The sequence below is a fragment of the Dreissena polymorpha genome, chromosome 2 (assembly GCF_020536995.1).
Source record: "Dreissena polymorpha isolate Duluth1 chromosome 2, UMN_Dpol_1.0, whole genome shotgun sequence".
Lineage (NCBI taxonomy): Eukaryota > Metazoa > Mollusca > Bivalvia > Myida > Dreissenidae > Dreissena > Dreissena polymorpha.
Window position 1 is genome coordinate 118,194,290 of NC_068356.1, and position 20,453 is coordinate 118,214,742.

The following is a 20,453-nucleotide window of genomic DNA, read 5'->3' on the forward strand; positions in this document are numbered from 1 at the left end:
GTCCACGTCCACTATGGATGTGATGTGCATTCCAACGTCGACGTCAATTTTGTCGCCAACAGCCTGCACAGGAAGAACCGTTGTTTTTTCGGTGTAGGCTTCAAAAACATCGCCAACGGCGTCATCCAACGTCACTAGTAAAATAGATAGGCCTGGATGTTGACCACACAACGTCGCTAGGACGAACCATACGTATATGAGATTTTTCACCATATTCTCGAGTTGTTAATACCTTCCTTTTACCGGTAAGGTTATTCAATGCTAACTGAATGCGTTCTGAAAATACAGCATCGGCACGCTCTGTAAAAGATTCCTTTTTCATCCGTATATATAGCTTCGTATATACAAAAACTTCCCTTCGTCACTTTCCTAATAACCGGTCGGATGTTGTGTCATAACGAGTAGAGTTTTTGCGTCTAAAATATCTTTAAAAGAAAATTAAACCTTGAATTGAAACTAAATTCTAAAACGAAATCCGGCTTTGATACCTATCTTGACAAGTTTATTACAGCAAGTAATTATTTTGTTTGCATTATATCAAAATTATTGACGTTTCAAAACAAGATAATTACTTCATACCTATACGTTGCAATGGACCTGATACAAAGGTACACAAAAATGATATACAGGTAATTTCCCTATCGTTTTGTGATATGTAAGCAAGGCTCGGCGCGAATAAAAAAAAACGACTCGGCTAACCTCGCTTTTATTATATTCTAAGCCTCACCTGATATATAACATTAACAAAATACAAGGAAGCAGACTGATATTCTAAGTTTCCCCGGTATATCCTGCAAATTAGTGAAAGATACATTAAGTGTTTATTGAACTCAAAAACCCTTTAAAGACCCGTTTCTTATCACAGCGTTAATCGTACTTTGGTGCAGAAAGATAATTGTTGCAAATTATTGTTAATCACATATTTGTATTTAATTTTCATGTCATCAATGTCGTCAATTGCTGATACGAATTCAAATCGTTTAATTTCTATTCATTCACTGTCAACAGCGTATCAAAGGCGGATAATGCATATAGATTTTTTTCTTCATTTAATGTGTTTTCAATATAACATGCTATTCATCAAACTGTTTTTTGATTAAGTGCTTTCAATACTTGACAATAATAATCATGAATATAAATGTCCCCTTTTGTTGACTTTTGGTTCCAATAATTATTACATAGGCACAAAAAGTTGTTCTTGGTATATTGGGTTCAGCACGTGTGTATGTCTGTAATGGCGTTTTTGTACGACTTAATTAACATGCATTTATGAGTGTCGTTAGTAGAAGTGCATTATCCGCGACTTTTAACTCTACAGTTCTGCATAACATGTTGTGTCTCTGTGTCAGTCTTTCATGTCCACCTATCCTCTATATAAAAACAGACCGGATTCGGATCAAACTTCATGGATAGATATATGAGCCACTTCATGCGATATTGGTCTTACGCCTTTGCGAGCAGCGTTGCTAAATACTGGCCTGTCCATTCGCGCAGTCAGGTAAGAAGCTACATTGCCCACTAATGAGATCACTTAGCCCATTTATGCCTAGTAGACTCTCCCATCCTTCAAAATTGGATCAATTTATTTCCAAAATTAGAGATGTCTAGTATATTTATTTCTATATTTAGAATATTTCTCACAGAAATTCCTTTAAGCAAACAGCGCAGACCCTGATGAGACAACGCATCATGCGGCGTCTCATCTGGGTCTACGCTGTTTGCCAAGGACTTTTTTCTAGACGCTAGGCATAAATGGGTTAACCTTACGTGCCTTAGTAGCAAACAAAGAAGTTCCTGTTGCGACTGGTATGGAGCTACGATGGCCGCATTTGGCGTTAGACACATTTACGATTACTTGGCTTGGTTTAAAAACCTGTGTGGTGCAATGGTAACGATTTAGCATTTGCTTCTAGAGTCACCGTGTTCGATTCCAAGAGTTAGCACTTATTTTAATTATATTTTCAAAATTATGAACACATGTTAACAAGTCCTTTAAAAGCATGATCACATTAGTTGTATTATTTACATAGTTATATACCTTTGTCTATTTTACATGCATGCGCAGTCTTAATTGGTCCAAAATATTATAAATAACTTGATTTCCAATTTCTCCACTTGAGGTAATTGTTTAATTCGGAGCTTTCGTTTTAAACTTTAACAAACATAAACGTCCAATTAATGGAAAATTGAAATTACATGGCTAGATGAGTGTTGGGGTGGGATGGGTGAAGTGCAAAATATTTACCATTCTATCCGCATGACTGGTATTTGTTGATTGTATGCAGCACCCTGTGATTAAAAATTTACCACATGAATACTTTTGTTAATTACACCCTTGTCATTATTCGTTTGTTATCTTTACTAATTAATTAAAACATATTAAATTCATGACATTGATATGTGTTTTAAATTGTGTAAGCTGTTAAATAAAGTTTTTGACTACGGTGTATTTGATGTATTATCGTAACAATGTACTTAAACCACTCATCCTGCATGAGAATTGTTCGAAGCTTGTTTTTCTTCTGAAAACTTTGTACATATTTAATAAGTTTCAAAAGTTAATTCCAGATCGTTCACGCCATAAAACTGTACACATACTGGCTACATGTATCTATGCAAACCAAACAAAATTTCGTAATTGTAATAAAGAACGCTATTTTAACTGTACGTAAATATTGGAAGAAGAAACGCAATCGTGAAAAACGCCTGGCCTCCCGAGAATGCCAGGAAAAAGAACGTATCCAAAATCCTGCCCACTTCCGCCCATTCTACATCCTCCTCCAGGTCAGCCAGCGAATCAGCGTCCTGGTCAGCTTCCTCTTCTTTTAGTTTCCTCGCATTACTAAAGATCTTGGACAAAGGTACAATGACGTTCCCGCTTTTCGAAGTTTTTGGTAGATTTTCCTGCACCCGAGTCCAACCCTTCCGTGCAGTTTTAATGATATCCGGTACTCCTTGATTCGTATTATCAACTGTGTCAGTATCTGATGATTCCGATTGGTCCGAATAAGCATTTTTGGCACCACCAGGTCGAACGTTTCGAGCACTTAAGTTAGGATCTGAACGTTCTCGTGTGGCGTTTACATCTTCTAGTTTTGTTGAGGCTTGCTTCTTGCTTCGGATTGTTTTACGGAAGGAAGTATCCTCTAGCGCTTTTTCGTTTCCCTCTCTGGGTTCTTTGACTGATACACGCAATCCTGATGATGTCGTCTGACTGGCCAGAAGTTTGAAAGTTTTACGTCTGCCTTTTTCCTTATCTTTTATTGGGTCAGTGGTTTCTGGGTCGTTTTCTTCTTCGTCAACGATCATCTTCCCATAGGTTTCAGACAGTTTCTGCGATAATGTTTTTATATTCACTTCATTTTGCGGGATGTCATCCTCTTTATCGATATTAAATAATGATATACCAGGACGTGTTGTTGTTCGAAGTGCATCTTTTGTGTCAAGTTTTTTCTTTTCTACTTCATTTTGTTTTATTTCAGGTAAAACGTCGGCATCCAAATCTGGTTTTGTTGATGGAGTATTGTCATGCCTCTTCTGAGGAGACTTTTTACGGGACATCACTTTTGTGTTATATGTTGTTTGATTGTCAAGTTCGTCGTTTTCCGGCACATGTTTCATAGGAAAGCATATGCCTCGTTTTTCTTTGTTTTTGTTAGCAACACCAATCTGCAAAGCTCGCATCTCCCTGACAGTTTCTCCGCTATTTACGCTGTTTTGTGAAGATGGTATTTCCACTGAAATATCCTGACGAATTTTCTGATTACTGCCAAAGCACGAGACACCTTCCGATTCCAGACCTTGGGTTGCGTCTTTTTCAGGTAGGCTTGTTTTCTTGCCTTTCAATTGAGAGCCTTTCTTCTGTAGAGTCATGTCATCATCTAAAAACGAACAGTTGCATTTCCGAACTCCTATCAAACAACCGCAGCAACTCGTGCCTTCATTTTTCTCCATCCTTTTAAAAGCAACGAAACAACACGGAGATTTCTCCGTTTCCTCCACAATCGTTTTCTTAATGGGTTCTCTTTCGTTCTCAATTATTTCTAAGTCCGGATTTACAGTGATCTCAATTAACGTATCTTCCGTGCTTTTGTCGTCACTAGGATTTCTACAACCACATTTGCGCTTATCCTCACAACAGCATTCCCTTCTCAAGGCCCTACAACACAACACACAGCAGCGAAGCTTTGCACACCCACAATTGATGAAGGTTACCGTTCGTTGCAACCATATTGGTACTGTGCTCTTCTCCGGCTTGTGGTATACGCGCATCATGAGAATGGTGACAAGCGTCATGCCGCCACTGTTTGACATCATGATTACTAGGTAGAAACACAGGTACGAGATGGGACTGGAACTCCTCGGCATGATGTCCATAATCATGTTCAGTACAACCATGAACGACAGGAAGCACGTGACCGAGAACCCAACGCGTTCTCCAGACTCCGCGGGCAGCAGAAATACGGTGGAGTTTAGGAGGCATAAAACTAATACCGGCAAAATGATATTGAACGCGAAATACAGTGGCTTCCTTGTCATTGTCATTTCAAACTCTATGAACGACGAGTTGTCAGCTTCGAACGTTCGGGTAGAAGTTTCACCTATGTTCCATTCTCCGGATTCGCCATACTGGTCCAAGTTCCATTCACTGAAGCTCTCTACTAACCGCACTTCGTCGGACCGGAAACCCCAAGGCGTGTAAACAAACCTGCAGACCTGTTTATCGAATGGGTAATACGTCACATCTGGTGTGCACGAACTGCTTATTACGATGCGCGGTTTCCAAGTTACAGTGCCAGTCTCCATGTTGTATCGACATATGTACGATATGTCCCCGACTTCGGTAGTTTCGCCTATTGCTGTTGTAAGAACCAATTTTGGCCTCCATATGTTATCGTATGGGACCAAGAAGTCTTTCCGGTCCTTAATGTTGTATGTAATTGAGTGAATAGTTGACATTTCATCCCGCCAAGACATGGCAAGCGCCGCTACCACTTGTATGTTTCCAGCAACTTCATCGAACCCGTTGACAGCATAGAGATAGAAGCCGACGTTGACCTTCATCACGTCGCTAGCGTTCTTCAAAGGCGGGAAATTTATAGTATCATGGCCATCTAGGATGTACGCGGAAACGAATCTCAAATAGTTCTGGATGTGGTCGAAGTAGCTGATGGCGTCGCTGCTGTGCATTAGGATGACAACGCACAGAAACAGACTCAACGTAGACATCATGGTAAACATTCGCGGGCGTGGTCTTCTTCGATTAGTTAGAATTGTTTTCGTGAGGTCATAGAAAATGCGTAATAAATGTCACTTATTGTGGAAATTAAAATGACATTCTTAATGTTATTTTCGCAAACATTTTGATACTGTGGTGTTTTAAACGGGCGTGATGAGACAGTGTGCCCTCTATTTGTGAATTTCTGGAATGTACCAGGAAATTTAAAAAGTTGGTTTTCATCAAATTTTTTGTTTACCTTAAAAATTTAATGGTTCCGTTAAATAGTCCACCGATATTAATAATATGTCTACACAGAATAGTGACTACCCGATCATACACTGTTTTCACTGCAGGGTATGAGCATCCAAAGCATAAAGTAGCTATCCACATAACGCCTATAGATTAGAAGAATAATCATCGGTATCACTTGTAGTGTACAGTTGGTTCCTCTAAAAATAATCTGTGTATTCTGTTGTTGCCCAATAAGCTTAAGACCACGTCTGTATTACAGACCAGTGAGTCTATCAGGTATAATAAGTAGTCTTTTGTTTTTGTGAATTGGCACATAATGCTTCGATTCACTCGTATACATGAATTGACCTGACTGTAAAAAGGTCATCGGGCTAGACATTTTGTAACTGATACACTGCACAGCAATGCATAATAAATCTTACATTATGTTCACCATTATGCAAACTGGGTGAAATCAATACCAGCCCAAGCGCATGCCCGCCTGCCCGTAGACCCGCTCGCCTGTCCGCCCTCCTCCACGCAGACCCGCTCGCCTGCCCGCCCGACTGCCCTCCTTCCCGCCCGCCCGCCCGACTTACCGCCCGCCTCGCCACCCGCCTGCCTCGCCGCCCGCCCGTCCGCCCGCCCGTCAGTCGTTCCGTCCGTCCGTCTGTCTGTCTGTGGATTAAACATAGATTTTGCCAACATTTCCACTTATTTTAACCTTTGTGTACGTAAGATTTCCAGTAGAAGCTTGGTGAAAACACAAGCACTGGTCTATCTTAAACATGGTCGGTTACTCGTGCACTGGTCTACCTTAAACATGGTCGGTTACTCGTGCACTGGTCTATCTTAAACATGGTCGGTTACACGTGCACTGGTCTATCTTAAACATGGTCGGTTACTCGTGCACTGGTCTATCTTAAACATGGTCGGTTACTCGTGCACTGGTCTACCTTAAACATGGTCGGTTACTCGTGCACTGGTCTATCTTAAACATGGCCGGTTACTCGTGCACTGGTCTACCTTAAACATGGTCGGTTACTCGTGCACTGGTCTACCTTAAACATGGTCGGTTACTCGTGCACTGGTCTATCTTAAACATGGTCGGTTACTCGTGCACTGGTCTATCTTAAACATGGTCGGTTACTCGTACACTGGTCTACCTTAAACATGGTCGGTTACTCGTGCACTGGTCTATCTTAAACATGGTCGGTTACTCGTGCACTGGTCTACCTTAAACATGGTCGGTTACTCGTGCACTGGTCTACCTTAAACATGGTCGGTTACTCGTGCACTGGTCTATCTTAAACATGGTCGGATACTCGTACACTGGTCTACCTTAAACATGGTCGGTTACTCGTGCACTGGTCTATCTTAAACATGGTCGGTTACTCGTGCACTGGTCTACCTTAAACATGGTCGGTTACTCGTGCACTGGTCTACCTTAAACATGGTCGGTTACTCGTGCACTGGTCTACCTTAAACATGGTCGGTTACTCGTACACTGGTCTACCTTAAACATGGTCGGTTACTCGTGCACTGGTCTACCTTAAACATGGTCGGTTACTCGTGCACTGGTCTACCTTAAACATGGTCGGTTACTCGTACACTGGTCTACCTTAAACATGGTCGGTTACTCGTACACTGGTCTACCTTAAACATGGTCGGTTACTCGTACACTGGTCTACCTTAAACATGGTCGGTTACTCGTACACTGGTCTACCTTAAACATGGTCGGTTACTCGTACACTGGTCTACCTTAAACATGGTCGGTTACTCGTACACTGGTCTACCTTAAACATGGTCGGTTACTCGTGCACTGGTCTATCTTAAACATGGTCGGTTACTCGTACACTGGTCTATCTTAAACATGGTCGGTTACTCGTGCACTGGTCTATCTTAAACATGGTCGGTTACTCGTGCACTGGTCTATCTTAAACATGGTCGGTTACTCGTGCACTGGTCTATCTTAAACATGGTCGGTTACTCGTGCACTGGTCTATCTTAAACATGGTCGGTTACTCGTGCACTGGTCTATCTTAAACATGGTCGGTTACTCGTGCACTGGTCTATCTTAAACATGGTCGGTTACTCGTGCACTGGTCTATCTTAAACATGGTCGGTTACTCGTGCACTGGTCTATCTTAGACATGGTCGGTTACTCGTGCACTGGTCTATCTTAAACATGGTCGGTTACTCGTGCACTGGTCTATCTTAAACATGGTCGGTTACTCGTGCACTGGTCTATCTTAAACATGGTCGGTTACTCGTGCACTGGTCTATCTTAAACATGGTCGGTTACTCGTGCACTGGTCTATCTTAAACATGGTCGGTTACTCGTGCACTGGTCTATCTTAAACATGGTCGGTTACTCGTGCACTCGTCTATCTTAAACATGGTCGGTTACTCGTGCACTGGTCTATCTTAAACATGGTCGGTTACTCGTGCACTGGTCTATCTTAAACATGGTCGGTTACTCGTGCACTGGTCTATCTTAAACATGGTCGGTTACTCGTGCACTGGTCTATCTTAAACATGGTCGGTTACTCGTGCACTGGTATATCTTAAACATGGTCGGTTACTCGTGCACTGGTCTATCTTAAACATGGTCGGTTACTCGTGCACTGGTCTATCTTAAACATGGTCGGTTACTCGTGCACTGGTCTATCTTAAACATGGTCGGTTACTCGTGCACTGGTCTATCTTAAACATGGTCGGTTACTCGTGCACTGGTCTATCTTAAACATGGTCGGTTACTCGTGCACTGGTCTATCTTAAACATGGTCGGTTACTCGTGCACTCGTCTATCTTAAACATGGTCGGTTACTCGTGCACTGGTCTATCTTAAACATGGTCGGTTACTCGTGCACTGGTCTATCTTAAACATGGTCGGTTACTCGTGCACTGGTCTATCTTAAACATGGTCGGTTACTCGTGCACTGATCTATCTTAAACATGGTCGGTTACTCGTGCACTGGTCTATCTTAAACATGGTCGGTTACTCGTGCACTGGTCTATCTTAAACATGGTCGGTTACTCGTGCACTGGTCTATCTTAAACATGGTCAGTTACTCGTGCACTGGTCTATCTTAAACATGGTCGGTTACTCGTGCACTGGTCTATCTTAAGCATGGTCGGTTACTCGTGCACTGGTCTATCTTAAACATGGTCGGTTACTCGTGCACTGGTCTATCTTAAGAATGGTCGGTTACTCGTGCACTGGTCTATCTTAAACATGGTCGGTTACTCGTGCACTGGTCTATCTTAAGAATGGTCGGTTACTCGTGCACTGGTCTATCTTAAACATGGTCGGTTACTCGTGCACTGGTCTATCTTAAGAATGGTCGGTTACTCGTGCACTGGTCTATCTTAAACATGGTCGGTTACTCGTGCACTGGTCTATCTTAAGCATGGTCGGTTACTCGTGCACTGGTCTATCTTAAGAATGGTCGGTTACTCGTGCACTGGTCTATCTTAAGAATGGTCGGTTACTCGTGCACTGGTCTATCTTAAGAATGGTCGGTTACTCGTGCACTGGTCTATCTTAAACATGGTCGGTTACTCGTGCACTGGTCTATCTTAAGAATGGTCGGTTACTCGTGCACTGGTCTATCTTAAGAATGGTCAGTTACTCGTGCACTGGTCTATCTTAAGAATGGTCAGTTACTCGTGCACTGGTCTATCTTAAGAATGGTCGGTTACTCGTGCACTGGTCTATCTTAAGAATGGTCGGTTATTCGTGCACTGGTCTATCTTAAACATGGTCGGTTACTCGTGCACTGGTCTATCTTAAGAATGGTCGGTTACTCGTGCACTGGTCTATCTTAAGAATGGTCAGTTACTCGTGCACTGGTCTATCTTAAGAATGGTCAGTTACTCGTGCACTGGTCTATCTTAAGAATGGTCAGTTACTCGTGCACTGGTCTATCTTAAGAATGGTCGGTTACTCGTGCACTGGTCTATCTTAAGAATGGTCAGTTACTCGTGCACTGGTCTATCTTAAGAATGGTCAGTTACTCGTGCACTGGTCTATCTTAAGAATGGTCAGTTACTCGTACACTTGTCTATCTTAAGAATGGTCGGCTACTCGTGCACTGGTCTATCTTAAACATGGTCGGTTACTCGTGCACTGGTCTATCTTAAGAATGGTCGGTTACTCGTGCACTGGTCTATCTTAAATATGGTCGGTTACTCGTGCACTGGTCTATCTTAAGCATGGTCGGTTACTCGTGCACTGGTCTATCTTAAATATGGTCGGTTACTCGTGCACTGGTCTATCTTAAGCATGGTCGGTTACTCGTGCACTGGTCTATCTTAAATATGGTCGGTTACTCGTGCACTGGTCTATCTTAAACATGGTCGGTTACTCGTGCACTGGTTTATCTTAAACATGGTCGGTTACTCGTGCACTGGTCTATCTTAAACATGGTCGGTTATTCGTGCACTGGTCTATCTTAAATATGGTCAGTTACTCGTGCACTGGTCTATCTTAAACATGGTCGGTTACTCGTGCACTGGTCTACTTTAAACATGGTCGGTTCCTCGTGCACTGGTCTACCTAAAGCATGGTCGGTTACTCGTTCACTGGTCTACCTTAATCATGGTCGGTTACTCGTACACTGGTCTACCTTAAGCATGGTCGGATACTCGTGCACTGGTCCACTTTAAACATGGTCGGTTACTCGTGCACTGGTCTATCTTAAACATGGTCGGTTACTCGTGCACTGGTCTACCTTAAACATGGTCGATTACTCGTGCACTGGTCTACCTTAAGCATGGTCGGTTACTCGTTCACTGGTCTACCTTAAACATGATCGGTTACTCGTGCACTGGTCTACTTCAAACATGGTCGGTTACTCGTGCACTGGTCTACCTAAAGATGGTCGGTTACTCGTACATTGGTCTATCCCAAACATGGTCGGTTACTCGTGCACTGATCTTTACTCGTGCACTGGTCTACCTTAAACATGGTCCGTTATTCGCGCACTGGTCTACCTTAAACATGGTCAGTTACTCGTGCACTGGTCTTTATCAAACATGGTCAGTTACTCGTGCACTGGTCTACCTTAAACATGGTCGGTTACTCTTGCACTGGTCTATCTTAAACATGGTCGGTTAGTCGTACACTGGTCTACCTTAAACATGGTCAGTTACTCGTACACTAGTCTATCTTAAACATGGTCGGTTACTCTTGCACTGGTCTACCTTAAACAAGGTCGGTTACTCGTACACTGGTCTATCTTAAACATGGTCGGTTACTCGTACACTGGTCTACCTTAAACATGGTCGGTTACTTGTGCTCTGGTCTACCTTTAACATGGTCGGTAACTCGTGCACTGGTCTACCTTAACATGGTCGGTCACTCGTGCACTGGTCTTCCTTAAACATGGTCGGTTGCTCGTGCACTGGTTTACCTTAAACATGGTCGGTTACTCGTGCACTGGTCTACCTTCAACATGGTCGGTTACTCGTGCACTGGTCTACCTTAAGCATGGTCGGTTACTCGTACACTGGTCTACCTTAAACGACGTCGGTTACTCGTGCATTGGTCTACCTTAAACATGGTCGGTTACTCGTGCACTGGTCTACCTTAAACATGGTCGGTTACTCGTGCACTGGTCTACCTTTAACATGGTCGGTAACGCATGTACTGGTCTTCCTCACACATGGTCGGTTACTCGTGCACTGGTCCACCTCAATATGTCGGTTACTCGTGCACTTGTCTACCTCATAAATGGTCGGTAACTCTTGCACTGGTCTACCTTAAACATGGTCGGTTACTCGTGCACTGGTCTACCTTAAACATGGTCGGTTACTCGTGCACTATTCTATCTTAAACATGGTCGGTTACTCGTGCACTGGTCTACCTTAAACATGGTCGGTTACTCGTGCACTGGTCTACCTTAAACATGGTCGGTTACTCGTACACTTGTATACCTTAAACATGGTCGGTTACTCGTGCACTGGTCTATCTTAAACATGGTCGCTTACTCGTGCACTGGTCTACCTTAAACATCATTGGTTATGCATGCACTTGTATACATTTAACATGGTCGATTACTCGTGCACAGTACATCCTTTAACATGGCCGGTTACTCGTGCACTGGTCTACCTTAAACATGGTCGTTTACTCGTGTTCGTTAGGCTCGTTTCGGTCACTGAAGTTGTTGCATTCGAGTGATCTGCTGAGCCGTAAATTGTTTCAACTCGTATTATTGCTATACCCTCTTGTTACTAAGGCATATAATTGTTTTGTTTATGTTATATAAGCAATTAAATAAGGGTGGATAGGTATTTTATGTCAGTAAATTGTCAAATTCAAGATTCCTAAACTGAAAAATAAAATAAAACGTAAACAATAATTGTCAAATTTACAATTTTTTTGAAAAATACAAAAAACACACTGATGAAAAAACATTAAAGTTGTGTTATTGAAATGGAAAATATTTTGACAAACAATGCAATGCTCTTGCGTCATGCATTTTTAAGGTACATTTGGTAAAAAGGGGAGCACGTTAAAACCATAATTATAACCTTTAAATTGAACTCACTCCTTCAATTAATGGATTGTTTTCAACAAACTTAACCCGTAGCATAGGTAGCGTTATCAAAAGCAAATAAACGTTTTCAAAAGCAAATATTAACCTGAATTATACGAACTACCTAGGTCATACTTTATTCTGCGGTATTTATGCTATGCTTGTATTCTATTATTTGACACAGGTAGAACTTGTGTCAAAAATTAGAACACACATTTTAGAGGTATATAACGCATAATAACGTAAGGATCGTACACTTCTAACCACAAGGTAAGTTTAGCTAAATTCTTTATTTTTAAATAACGTAAGAAATCTTTAAAGACATGAAGCTGAACATCATTTTCCTCTTTAAAATGTTATATTCAAATGTAACCTTCACCCTCTGCAAACACGGGTGTTTATCTAGAGCTGTACCATGCTATTGTGACAACTAAATCATTCCTTTTCTTTAGCAAAACATTATTGCGCTCGGTAATACAAACCTTATTTCTTATAATAAAACTGAAGTGTGGTAAAAAGAAAATATCACTCGGTTATGTACATCTTATTTTATTATTATTATCAAAATGAAATGATGTTAGATGGAAGAAATGTAGACTTTCTGATAATTATTACCTAGATACATGGTAAATTATGTCAGACTGTTACATAATAATAAATATTGACTCGCTCGGCAATTTCCGTAGGCAGTTAAGATTAAGTTCGGCAAGGTGAGAATAAACATCACTGTCAATGAATAATTGGATATCATATAAATATTTGTAACAACAATCGTATATGTCTGCATTAAACTACTTCTGTTTCTGGACTCCTCTTTCATAATGCAATGGCAGAAAGGCCGTCAAGATTTCTAATTTATGACAGTTATATGACTGTATGTGCATACAGATGACTGATTTGGTTTTAAATCAAACATGTAAGAAGTATAAATTGTATTGACATACTACACATACTTAGTCCCGAACGGATTCACCGACTGAATCATGTTTTATAAAGCATATTGGTATTTGTCAATTGTAGGATTTTACCTGGATGCAATCTTTCATATTTTTTCACAGATTTCATTCACTCACATTGACGTTCAAAATGTCGAAGGGAAAAGTCATTTTTGTCGTAAGCAGCAATGATAAACTTGGAACAACCGGAAAGCAGACAGGCTGGTACCTACCGGAGGCAGCGCATCCGTACGAGGTTCTCTCAAAGGCCGGGTACCAGATTACATTCGTCAGCCCTAAGGGAGGGAAAGCTCCGATGGTAAGATGTCATTGTGGGAATTGGACTTGTAGATGGACAGTCGAACGTTCAGCAATACAGCAAGACACTTGTATACAAAAACAGACAGACTTATAATAAGCTGACAGACAGACCCAGAAAAAAACACATGCGACGTGCAGATGCCGAGACAAAGGGATTTAATGGCACAGAAAGTATTAAGTTTACTTTTTCATAATAACTATGTTACTTAAGTACTTGTGTTTAAAAAAAAAACTGTGCAGTACCTGATGCGGGTCACAATTTTCCCTCACGGGCTGTGTTTCAGGACGAAGGGAGTGGCCAGACGTTCAAGGACGATGCCGTCTGCAAGGAATTCCTAAAGCATCACGTGACAAAGCTAGACAAGACGGTGAAAGCTTCCGAGTTGAAACCCGCGTAGGTTTTGTTTTGTTAGCAAAGTTTGAGTGTAAAAGCAGGGTCCATTTCGTAGACAGTAATACGTTGATTATGTATATCACTCTTCCTGCCTATCTTTCGTCTTGATTTGCGTATCTGCGAGTATTGCGTTTCTTTCCTGGTGACAGACGTATCTAAATTTTGCATCAGCATTGCATGGACGTGTTATATTGCATGAATATTTAATGGGGTAGTAATATTGCATGAATATTTCATGGGTTAGTAATGTTTTCCCCCTATTTCAGTGACTTCAAAGGCCTGTTTTATGTCGGCGGTCACGCACCAATGTTCGACATGCCTGCTGCCAAAGATATCGCCAAACTTGCAGCCGACATTTACGAAAACGGCGGCATTCTGGGCGCCGTCTGCCACGGAACTGTCGGTAAAGTGCATTCGAAATGAGCCTCTTCTGGGTGTCGTCTCAGATTAACGTAGTTCTCTAAGAAGAGACTTTCTTTAACCGAAAAACCACATATGCGGAAATTGTCGCCCCTGATTAATATGTGCAGACTGTGCAGGCTGATCTGCGACGACACTCTACGCACATGCAATTAGCCCCGTTTTCTCAGAGCGCGGTCATCAAATCATTATCCAGTGATACGTTGTATAATCTTGTTTAGGGCTGCAACTTTAGTTTTACTACTGCAACATTTTCAAACGGCTAAACAAGAGTTGAGTGCCCCATTTCTTGTAAATTAATATACACGGTTATGCTATGTAGTGTGAAAGAACATTCGATGCGTTTTTGGAAAATATGCATAACATTTTACTTTTATTTTCCTTTATGTAGGTTTTGTCCCAGTTAAGCTGTCGTCAGGCGAAAGCTTGGTCAAAGGTCAGACCGTGACTTCATTCACGAATTCGGAGGAGGACGCTGTGAAGTTGTCGTCTGCTATGCCTTTCATGCTGGAAACCAAACTACGCGAGTTGGGGGCAAAATTTGTTGGCGCTGACAATTGGGCGTGTAATGTACAGGTGATCATCTTTGTGTTCCTTTTCCGTTCGATAGCTGATATCTTGCAAAAACACATGCATAATTCGTCTGTGGCTGATATTTTCCAACTATATGATGTCAAGATATTCATTAAATCATAAAATATTAACCCATTTTTGCCTAGTGGATTCTCCCATCCTTCTTAATCGGATCAATTTATTTCCAAAATTAGAGATGTCTATTATATTTACTTCTATATTTAGAATATTTTTAACAGAAATGCTTTTAAGCAAACAGCGCATACCCTGATGTGACGCCGCATTATGCGGCGTCTCATCTGGGTCTACGCTGTTTGCCAAGGCCCCTTTTCTAGACGCTAGGCATAAATGGGTTAAGGATTTTTCAGACAGACCATATTGGTTTGTGTCTCGTGACCACTGTTAATTGTTTCATTTAAATCATATTAATTTACCAGGTGTGTCCAAAAATATGAATGCTGAGATTTGACAAGGTATCTTTACAAAATGCCTAAATTGATAAATGGGCTATAGAATATGATATGCATTAAATCACGACCCTTTCATAAATATGTGAGTGAGGATTTACATCTTCATTTCATCTTAATTCATCCGATAGCAGTACATCATCGTGTTTTCATATTATATACTATACTTTTATAGTATATGTTTGTATTTCCGTGCATTTCTTATACTAAGATTTAATTATGTTGACAAACGTATGTCATTTCTGTTAGTGTAAACAATGTTTATAGCAATTACTTCTTGACCGTTACGTTTGTTCTGTGTATACTGAAGGTCAGTGGACGGCTGGTCAGTGGTCAGAATCCCGCTTCGGCCACCAAGACGGGAGAGGAGATGGTGAAACTATTGGCCGCACAGTAACTTGACAATTTACATATAATTTATCACTTGCATTGAATTTATGTATCACTTCATGTTTATTTTCTTTTGAAATTACATCAGTGCATTTTGATATTACATTATTTAGTTATGCTTTGTGTTGCTTCACTATGGTGTACTTTCCATATTGTTTCCAATAGATCTGGTCGAGTATTTATTTGAGTGTTGAATAAACCATTGTATAATTAAAATGCCTCTGATATTTTCTTGCCAAATAAAAATGGTCGTATATATATTTATTGACATTATATGATAATCACGTATAGGACAGTATGTTAATTCACCTACGCGACATGCGTATAATTCATATTATTCATCAATCAACATAAGTTTATTTCTTTGTATAACCATAGTTGTATTAATATCATATTTATCTCATAACATTATAAAAATAAGCTTCACATTTTATACACATGAATGGAGTTATGAAAACATTGTATGAGTTGTGGTTCTGTAATAGACGCGAATCAGATTTTTTCTCAGAAATGAAATGAAAAATCGTCATTTATACTTGCATATTTAAATGCTCAACCCGTAGGTTTGCCCATCCTCAAATGTAATAGTTTTATGTTTATAACGGGTTTGTTAGCCATGGTTTCAATGGAAACATCTGTATCGAAAAAAAAATATATTGTTGATATGTTTTATTGTATATTTTCTGTATATAAATAATTTTCATAAATAATGTATAACAAAATCATACGAAAAGAGCATTTCGAAAGACAAATTATTGTTTGCATAAAATTGAAATATCACATCTTGATACATTCACTTAAACATTTCAGCCCATTTCTATTTATCTGACCACTAAAACAATCGATATAGCTCTGAATTCATGCTATATCTAAATAAATAAAGCGACATTGAGTACATGGTACATTTATGAGGAATTACGACACATCTTACGTTTATACAGAGACGTTTACTGTTTTATGCATGTTTTTCGATATAAACGTAAGCCTTAAATAAATTGAAGGCAACCATTACAGTGTACGCTATGCTAAAAATTGGCGGAGTCGTTTAACCTTAGATGCTTTGACGTTAAAGGAACGCAAAGTGACAAATGAAGATTGTCAAACATACACAGGCACACATCGTGGCACAGACAAGGCACGCATCGAGGCTTTACCCAGAATTGTTCTCGAAAGACAAACGCGAAACGTTTCGCAACACCGACAAGATACAATACATTCCTGCAGAAATATAGGCACACGATTCAAGACGTGATCAACTATAGGCGTCGTAGAGCAAGTTCAGTCCTCGTATCGTCACTCGGTCACATGTTTTAGTCTCTAGCTGTATTGGGCTCTGAGACCGAAACCGTTTGTGGTGAGCTTTCCTCTTCCGGGATATCGTCATGCTCCTGCTTCCGGTGTTTATTGATGTGAATTACGTCATCACTCCTGTAGGTTTCCAGAAGATACTCGCCTTTGCGCTGGAATCGCTCCGCGTGTTTAATGGCGGCCTCTGTTTTCTGCAAACGATCATTCGACGGGTCAGAGTCGTCTGAATAGAACGTGTTCTCGCGAGATTTGATAGCTTCGAAACGCCTGGCCACCTCGTGTTTCATGTTCTGTTGGTGTGACTTAGGAACCTGCTTAGCGGACCTCGGGGTCTGTCGCCCCTGTCGATCGTCTTTCGTCGCGTATTTGAATAGTCGGCTCATGGACCTTAGGTTTTCTATAGGATAGTCGTTCTCGTCCACCTTAGCGGGCGACAAGCAGTTTATAAACCTGTTGAACCGTCCGTCCCGCCCGGAGCTTCCCTCTTCAAGAAGTAATTTGCCACAGTAACTGTTGTATTTGTTGATCACCTGCGGCTCGTACTCTATAATTTCCGGAAATTTCGTCATGAAAGTCTTTTCTCTGTGAGTAATTATTTCGGTCTGTTCTCGAACTACTGTCATATGAAGCTTCATATTTGGCAACACAGGCGACCGCGAGTCCGGTTTACCGTGATCCGGTTTGAACTCAGACATTCGGTACATTATCTTGCAGCTTTTCGGTCGCTCGCCTTCATTTTTGAGATGCACGCATGGAAGATTCATGTTGGAGAGTCTGATTTCGTCCACACGTTTCCATTTTTGTTGCTTCCGCTGTTGAGACTGTCGGAATGCGCGCATGTTGGACTCCAGGACCTGCGCGTACTTCAGTCGATCTTTCCGCATGGATTCCATCTTCATGGCCAACTGCCGGCTGTAGCTGACATTCTCGTACAGAATGGCCTGCGAGAGGCGGGTTTTAGGTAGCGTCTGTCTCAGACAAAGAAAGTGCTTGATTCCAATATTCCGGGTGTCCGCGCCGGTTGTAAATTCTAACGTTTCCGGTGTTATTTCAAAACTTTTGATCGGCGTGATTTCCATTTCGACCGTCATCTTTCAGTTGTTATTTAAATTAAAGATGGGACAGCTGAAGTTTTATCATTCATTTTCACCACCCGCGAAAACTTTTCGCCACACTTCATCTAAAATCCATGTTCACTAACTGAGATCTCGCGATGTTCAGTAACGACTTGAAACAATACGGTTTTAAGACAAATGTGTTATAATCATTATCCCCCGTAAAGTATTCAACCATCTTAGATGGTAAAGTTAACATTTAAAACATTATTCAATAACACACATTGGTCGCAATTCGTAAATGATTGAATTTGATAACAAATTAAATGGTAAATGAACAAAAGGATCATTACAGATTGAAACAAAGGCGGCTACGAGACTCGATATAAGTGGCTGCCCTATGCCAATAATTTGGTTTGATGGTTTACCTTTAACTTGGCGCTAAAATGTTGATACGATCATTAATCTAAGTTTTAATTGTTTAAATATTTGTCTATTTAATGACATTAAATGCTATATGTTTTTTTTGTGAATGACAGAACATTTTTTTAACTATAGATATTTACATTTTTTAGACGCGAACTGGGTACTATTAGTTTTAACAAAGTATTTAGCCCCTAGCGTAAATTGTTGTTTTATTTATAATCTACATTGTGACATTGAGAGGTAATAGTGCGTAACCTTACATAACAGTTGTTTAAAAAGGAATCTCATTCTTAAATGGTGAGGGTTTTTATTCATTCCCCTTAAGAGTTATTATGTGCGCAAATCCGTTGCAACAATTCAGTCCGTAAAAGATCAACTTCGTTCTCGTAAAACTGGCCTAAATGCATGTGTTTAAAGTGTCGTCCCAGATAAGCCCATGCAGTCCGTATAGGCTTATCAGGTACGACATTTTCATGTTTTTTTTTAAAGAAGACTCTTTTAGACGAAAAACCAGTCTAAGCGGAAAGGGTCCTACCTGATAAGCCTGTGCGGGCAGCATAGGCTAATCTGTGTCGACACTTTAAACACATGCATTTATGCCAGTTTTCCCAGGACGTAGCCTATATAGTCTATACGCACGTGTATGAGACCGAAGTGTCAATGTCAATACGGTATGTTTCAGCTTGATCATATTCTATCCAATTAAGTTATATATTATATCAAACCAATTAACACTAAATTAGCTGTTATAAGGGTTTTCAATGTCAGTTCGTAATTAAGGATTTTTTTAATTTCGAGATTTGTTTGAAACATCCATGTTAGTAAAGTTATGCATTTAAAAATGAAAGAGTAAAATCAGAGATCCATAAATAATGAATTAAATTTTAATTATAAACAGATTTATGGTAAAAGAGTTACATGCTACTTTCAAGAAGGTTAAACATCATATCATCCAGTTAACTCATTTGTCATTCAATAATCGTAAAATCTTTGTATCGGTATTTCGGCGATAACTTGTGTTCACGTATTTTACTTTATAAAATTATTTGCATTGGACAAAGTTTCAATGTTTTAACAATTAGGATATTTGGGTAGTCCTCTGCAGGTGCGAAACATTCATGTGGTATTTCGCCGGGCTCCTGCTTAGTAATAAATTATGCGCAGATTCTCTTAACTTCCTTGCGCGTCGTGTACTGTTGTTGTTTTTTTAATCGGCATTTTGCGACCCAATGTCTATTCTATCCGCGGTCCTAAACAAATTACATCGGCGGTGTTATACTTAATTAAAAAGTCGCTTGCCAGTGAGAAATCGTTTAAAAATAACCACGATTTTCGAAAATATGTTTATGCATTACAAACTATTTTAGCCGCGGTCTCCAGCTCCTACGAGCCTGTTAGTTGTTATTGTTGTTGTTGTTTGTAAAGACCTGTCTTCGGGAGCATTGGTCACAAACAGTGGCATTGCTTATGTATAGCTTTATTAAATTGTTGTAAAGTAACAAACATGATCCCTTCATAGCTGCAGTGGTTATACACTTTATACGCGAATTGTAATCGCATATATAGCCGTGTATTTGGGCGCATTAGGGTTGCGTTTCGATGCATGACGACACGAAAACAATTAGAAATGAGCGTCATACTCCACACAAAATTTGAACCTATTTATTGTACATCGACTATGCCGAAAGCTGAAGACTAAAATCTATCTTTCTATTGAAGCAGATCCTTCGGATGCTCAAGAGTAGAAGTCGGACCCACGTCCACCATCTTGCCAGGCGACCACTATGAACAATACACAAATGGCCGTTTGTATTTGTTTACTGCAAATATTAAAAAGACTCGCAATATTTGTCAAATATTTACTTTTTCAGGTGTATACAGATTCGTAGCTTTTAACTACAATATATAAATGGTCTTACAAATAGCCTATAGTATTTGATTCAATAAGTGACCTAGAGTCATCATCGGCGCCGTAACGTGATACCATACGTATTCATTCGTATTTCACTCTTAAACACAGCGCGGATCAAGTGGGATCTAGGTTGAATACATCGAGAAGGTATTGGTTTTTAACATCAACAGTTTTATTGTGAAATGAAATCATTGAATATCAGCGAACGAAGTTAAGTACCGTAATATATTTTAAACACCGTTTAGTGATCAAAGTATT

General features: G+C 40.3%; 4 protein-coding genes across 5 annotated transcripts in view; 3 read left to right on the forward strand and 1 right to left on the reverse strand.

Annotated features, from left to right (window-relative positions):
- The window catches only part of LOC127868686 (G protein-activated inward rectifier potassium channel 3-like), a 318,245-nt gene that overhangs the window by 97,172 nt on the left and 200,620 nt on the right, over positions 1 to 20,453 (forward strand). The window lies entirely within an intron of this gene.
- The window catches only part of LOC127868700 (WD repeat domain phosphoinositide-interacting protein 4-like), a 379,045-nt gene that overhangs the window by 58,173 nt on the left and 300,419 nt on the right, over positions 1 to 20,453 (forward strand). The window lies entirely within an intron of this gene.
- Positions 227 to 15,710, forward strand: LOC127868703 (uncharacterized). 2 transcript variants are annotated; one of them, XM_052410700.1, is made up of 6 exons: positions 227 to 245; positions 13,053 to 13,248; positions 13,535 to 13,644; positions 13,911 to 14,047; positions 14,456 to 14,640; positions 15,415 to 15,710. In XM_052410700.1, exons 2-6 carry the CDS (start codon positions 13,081 to 13,083, stop codon positions 15,499 to 15,501), a joined length of 687 nt encoding a protein of 228 aa, XP_052266660.1. In that variant the 5' UTR covers positions 227 to 245; positions 13,053 to 13,080; the 3' UTR covers positions 15,502 to 15,710. The 2 variants fall into 2 exon arrangements, with proteins under 2 accessions (XP_052266660.1, XP_052266659.1); XM_052410699.1 differs by lacking the exon at positions 227 to 245 and adding an exon at positions 12,106 to 12,264.
- On the reverse strand, positions 16,258 to 17,903 carry LOC127868699 (uncharacterized). The gene has a single exon (XM_052410691.1). It carries the CDS (start codon positions 17,891 to 17,893, stop codon positions 16,805 to 16,807), a length of 1,089 nt encoding a protein of 362 aa, XP_052266651.1. The 5' UTR covers positions 17,894 to 17,903; the 3' UTR covers positions 16,258 to 16,804.

Excerpts from the sequence above, each read along its gene's own strand:
- LOC127868703 (XM_052410700.1), top strand. The coding sequence starts at position 13,081 with ATGTCGAAGGGAAAAGTCATTTTTGTCGTAAGCAGCAATGATAAACTT. Across the intron at positions 13,249-13,534 it reads AGGGAGGGAAAGCTCCGATG|GACGAAGGGAGTGGCCAGAC; the intron begins GTAAGATGTCAT and ends GCTGTGTTTCAG. Across the intron at positions 14,048-14,455 it reads CGTCTGCCACGGAACTGTCG|GTTTTGTCCCAGTTAAGCTG; the intron begins GTAAAGTGCATT and ends TCCTTTATGTAG.
- LOC127868699 (XM_052410691.1), bottom strand. The coding sequence starts at position 17,893 with ATGACGGTCGAAATGGAAATCACGCCGATCAAAAGTTTTGAAATAACA.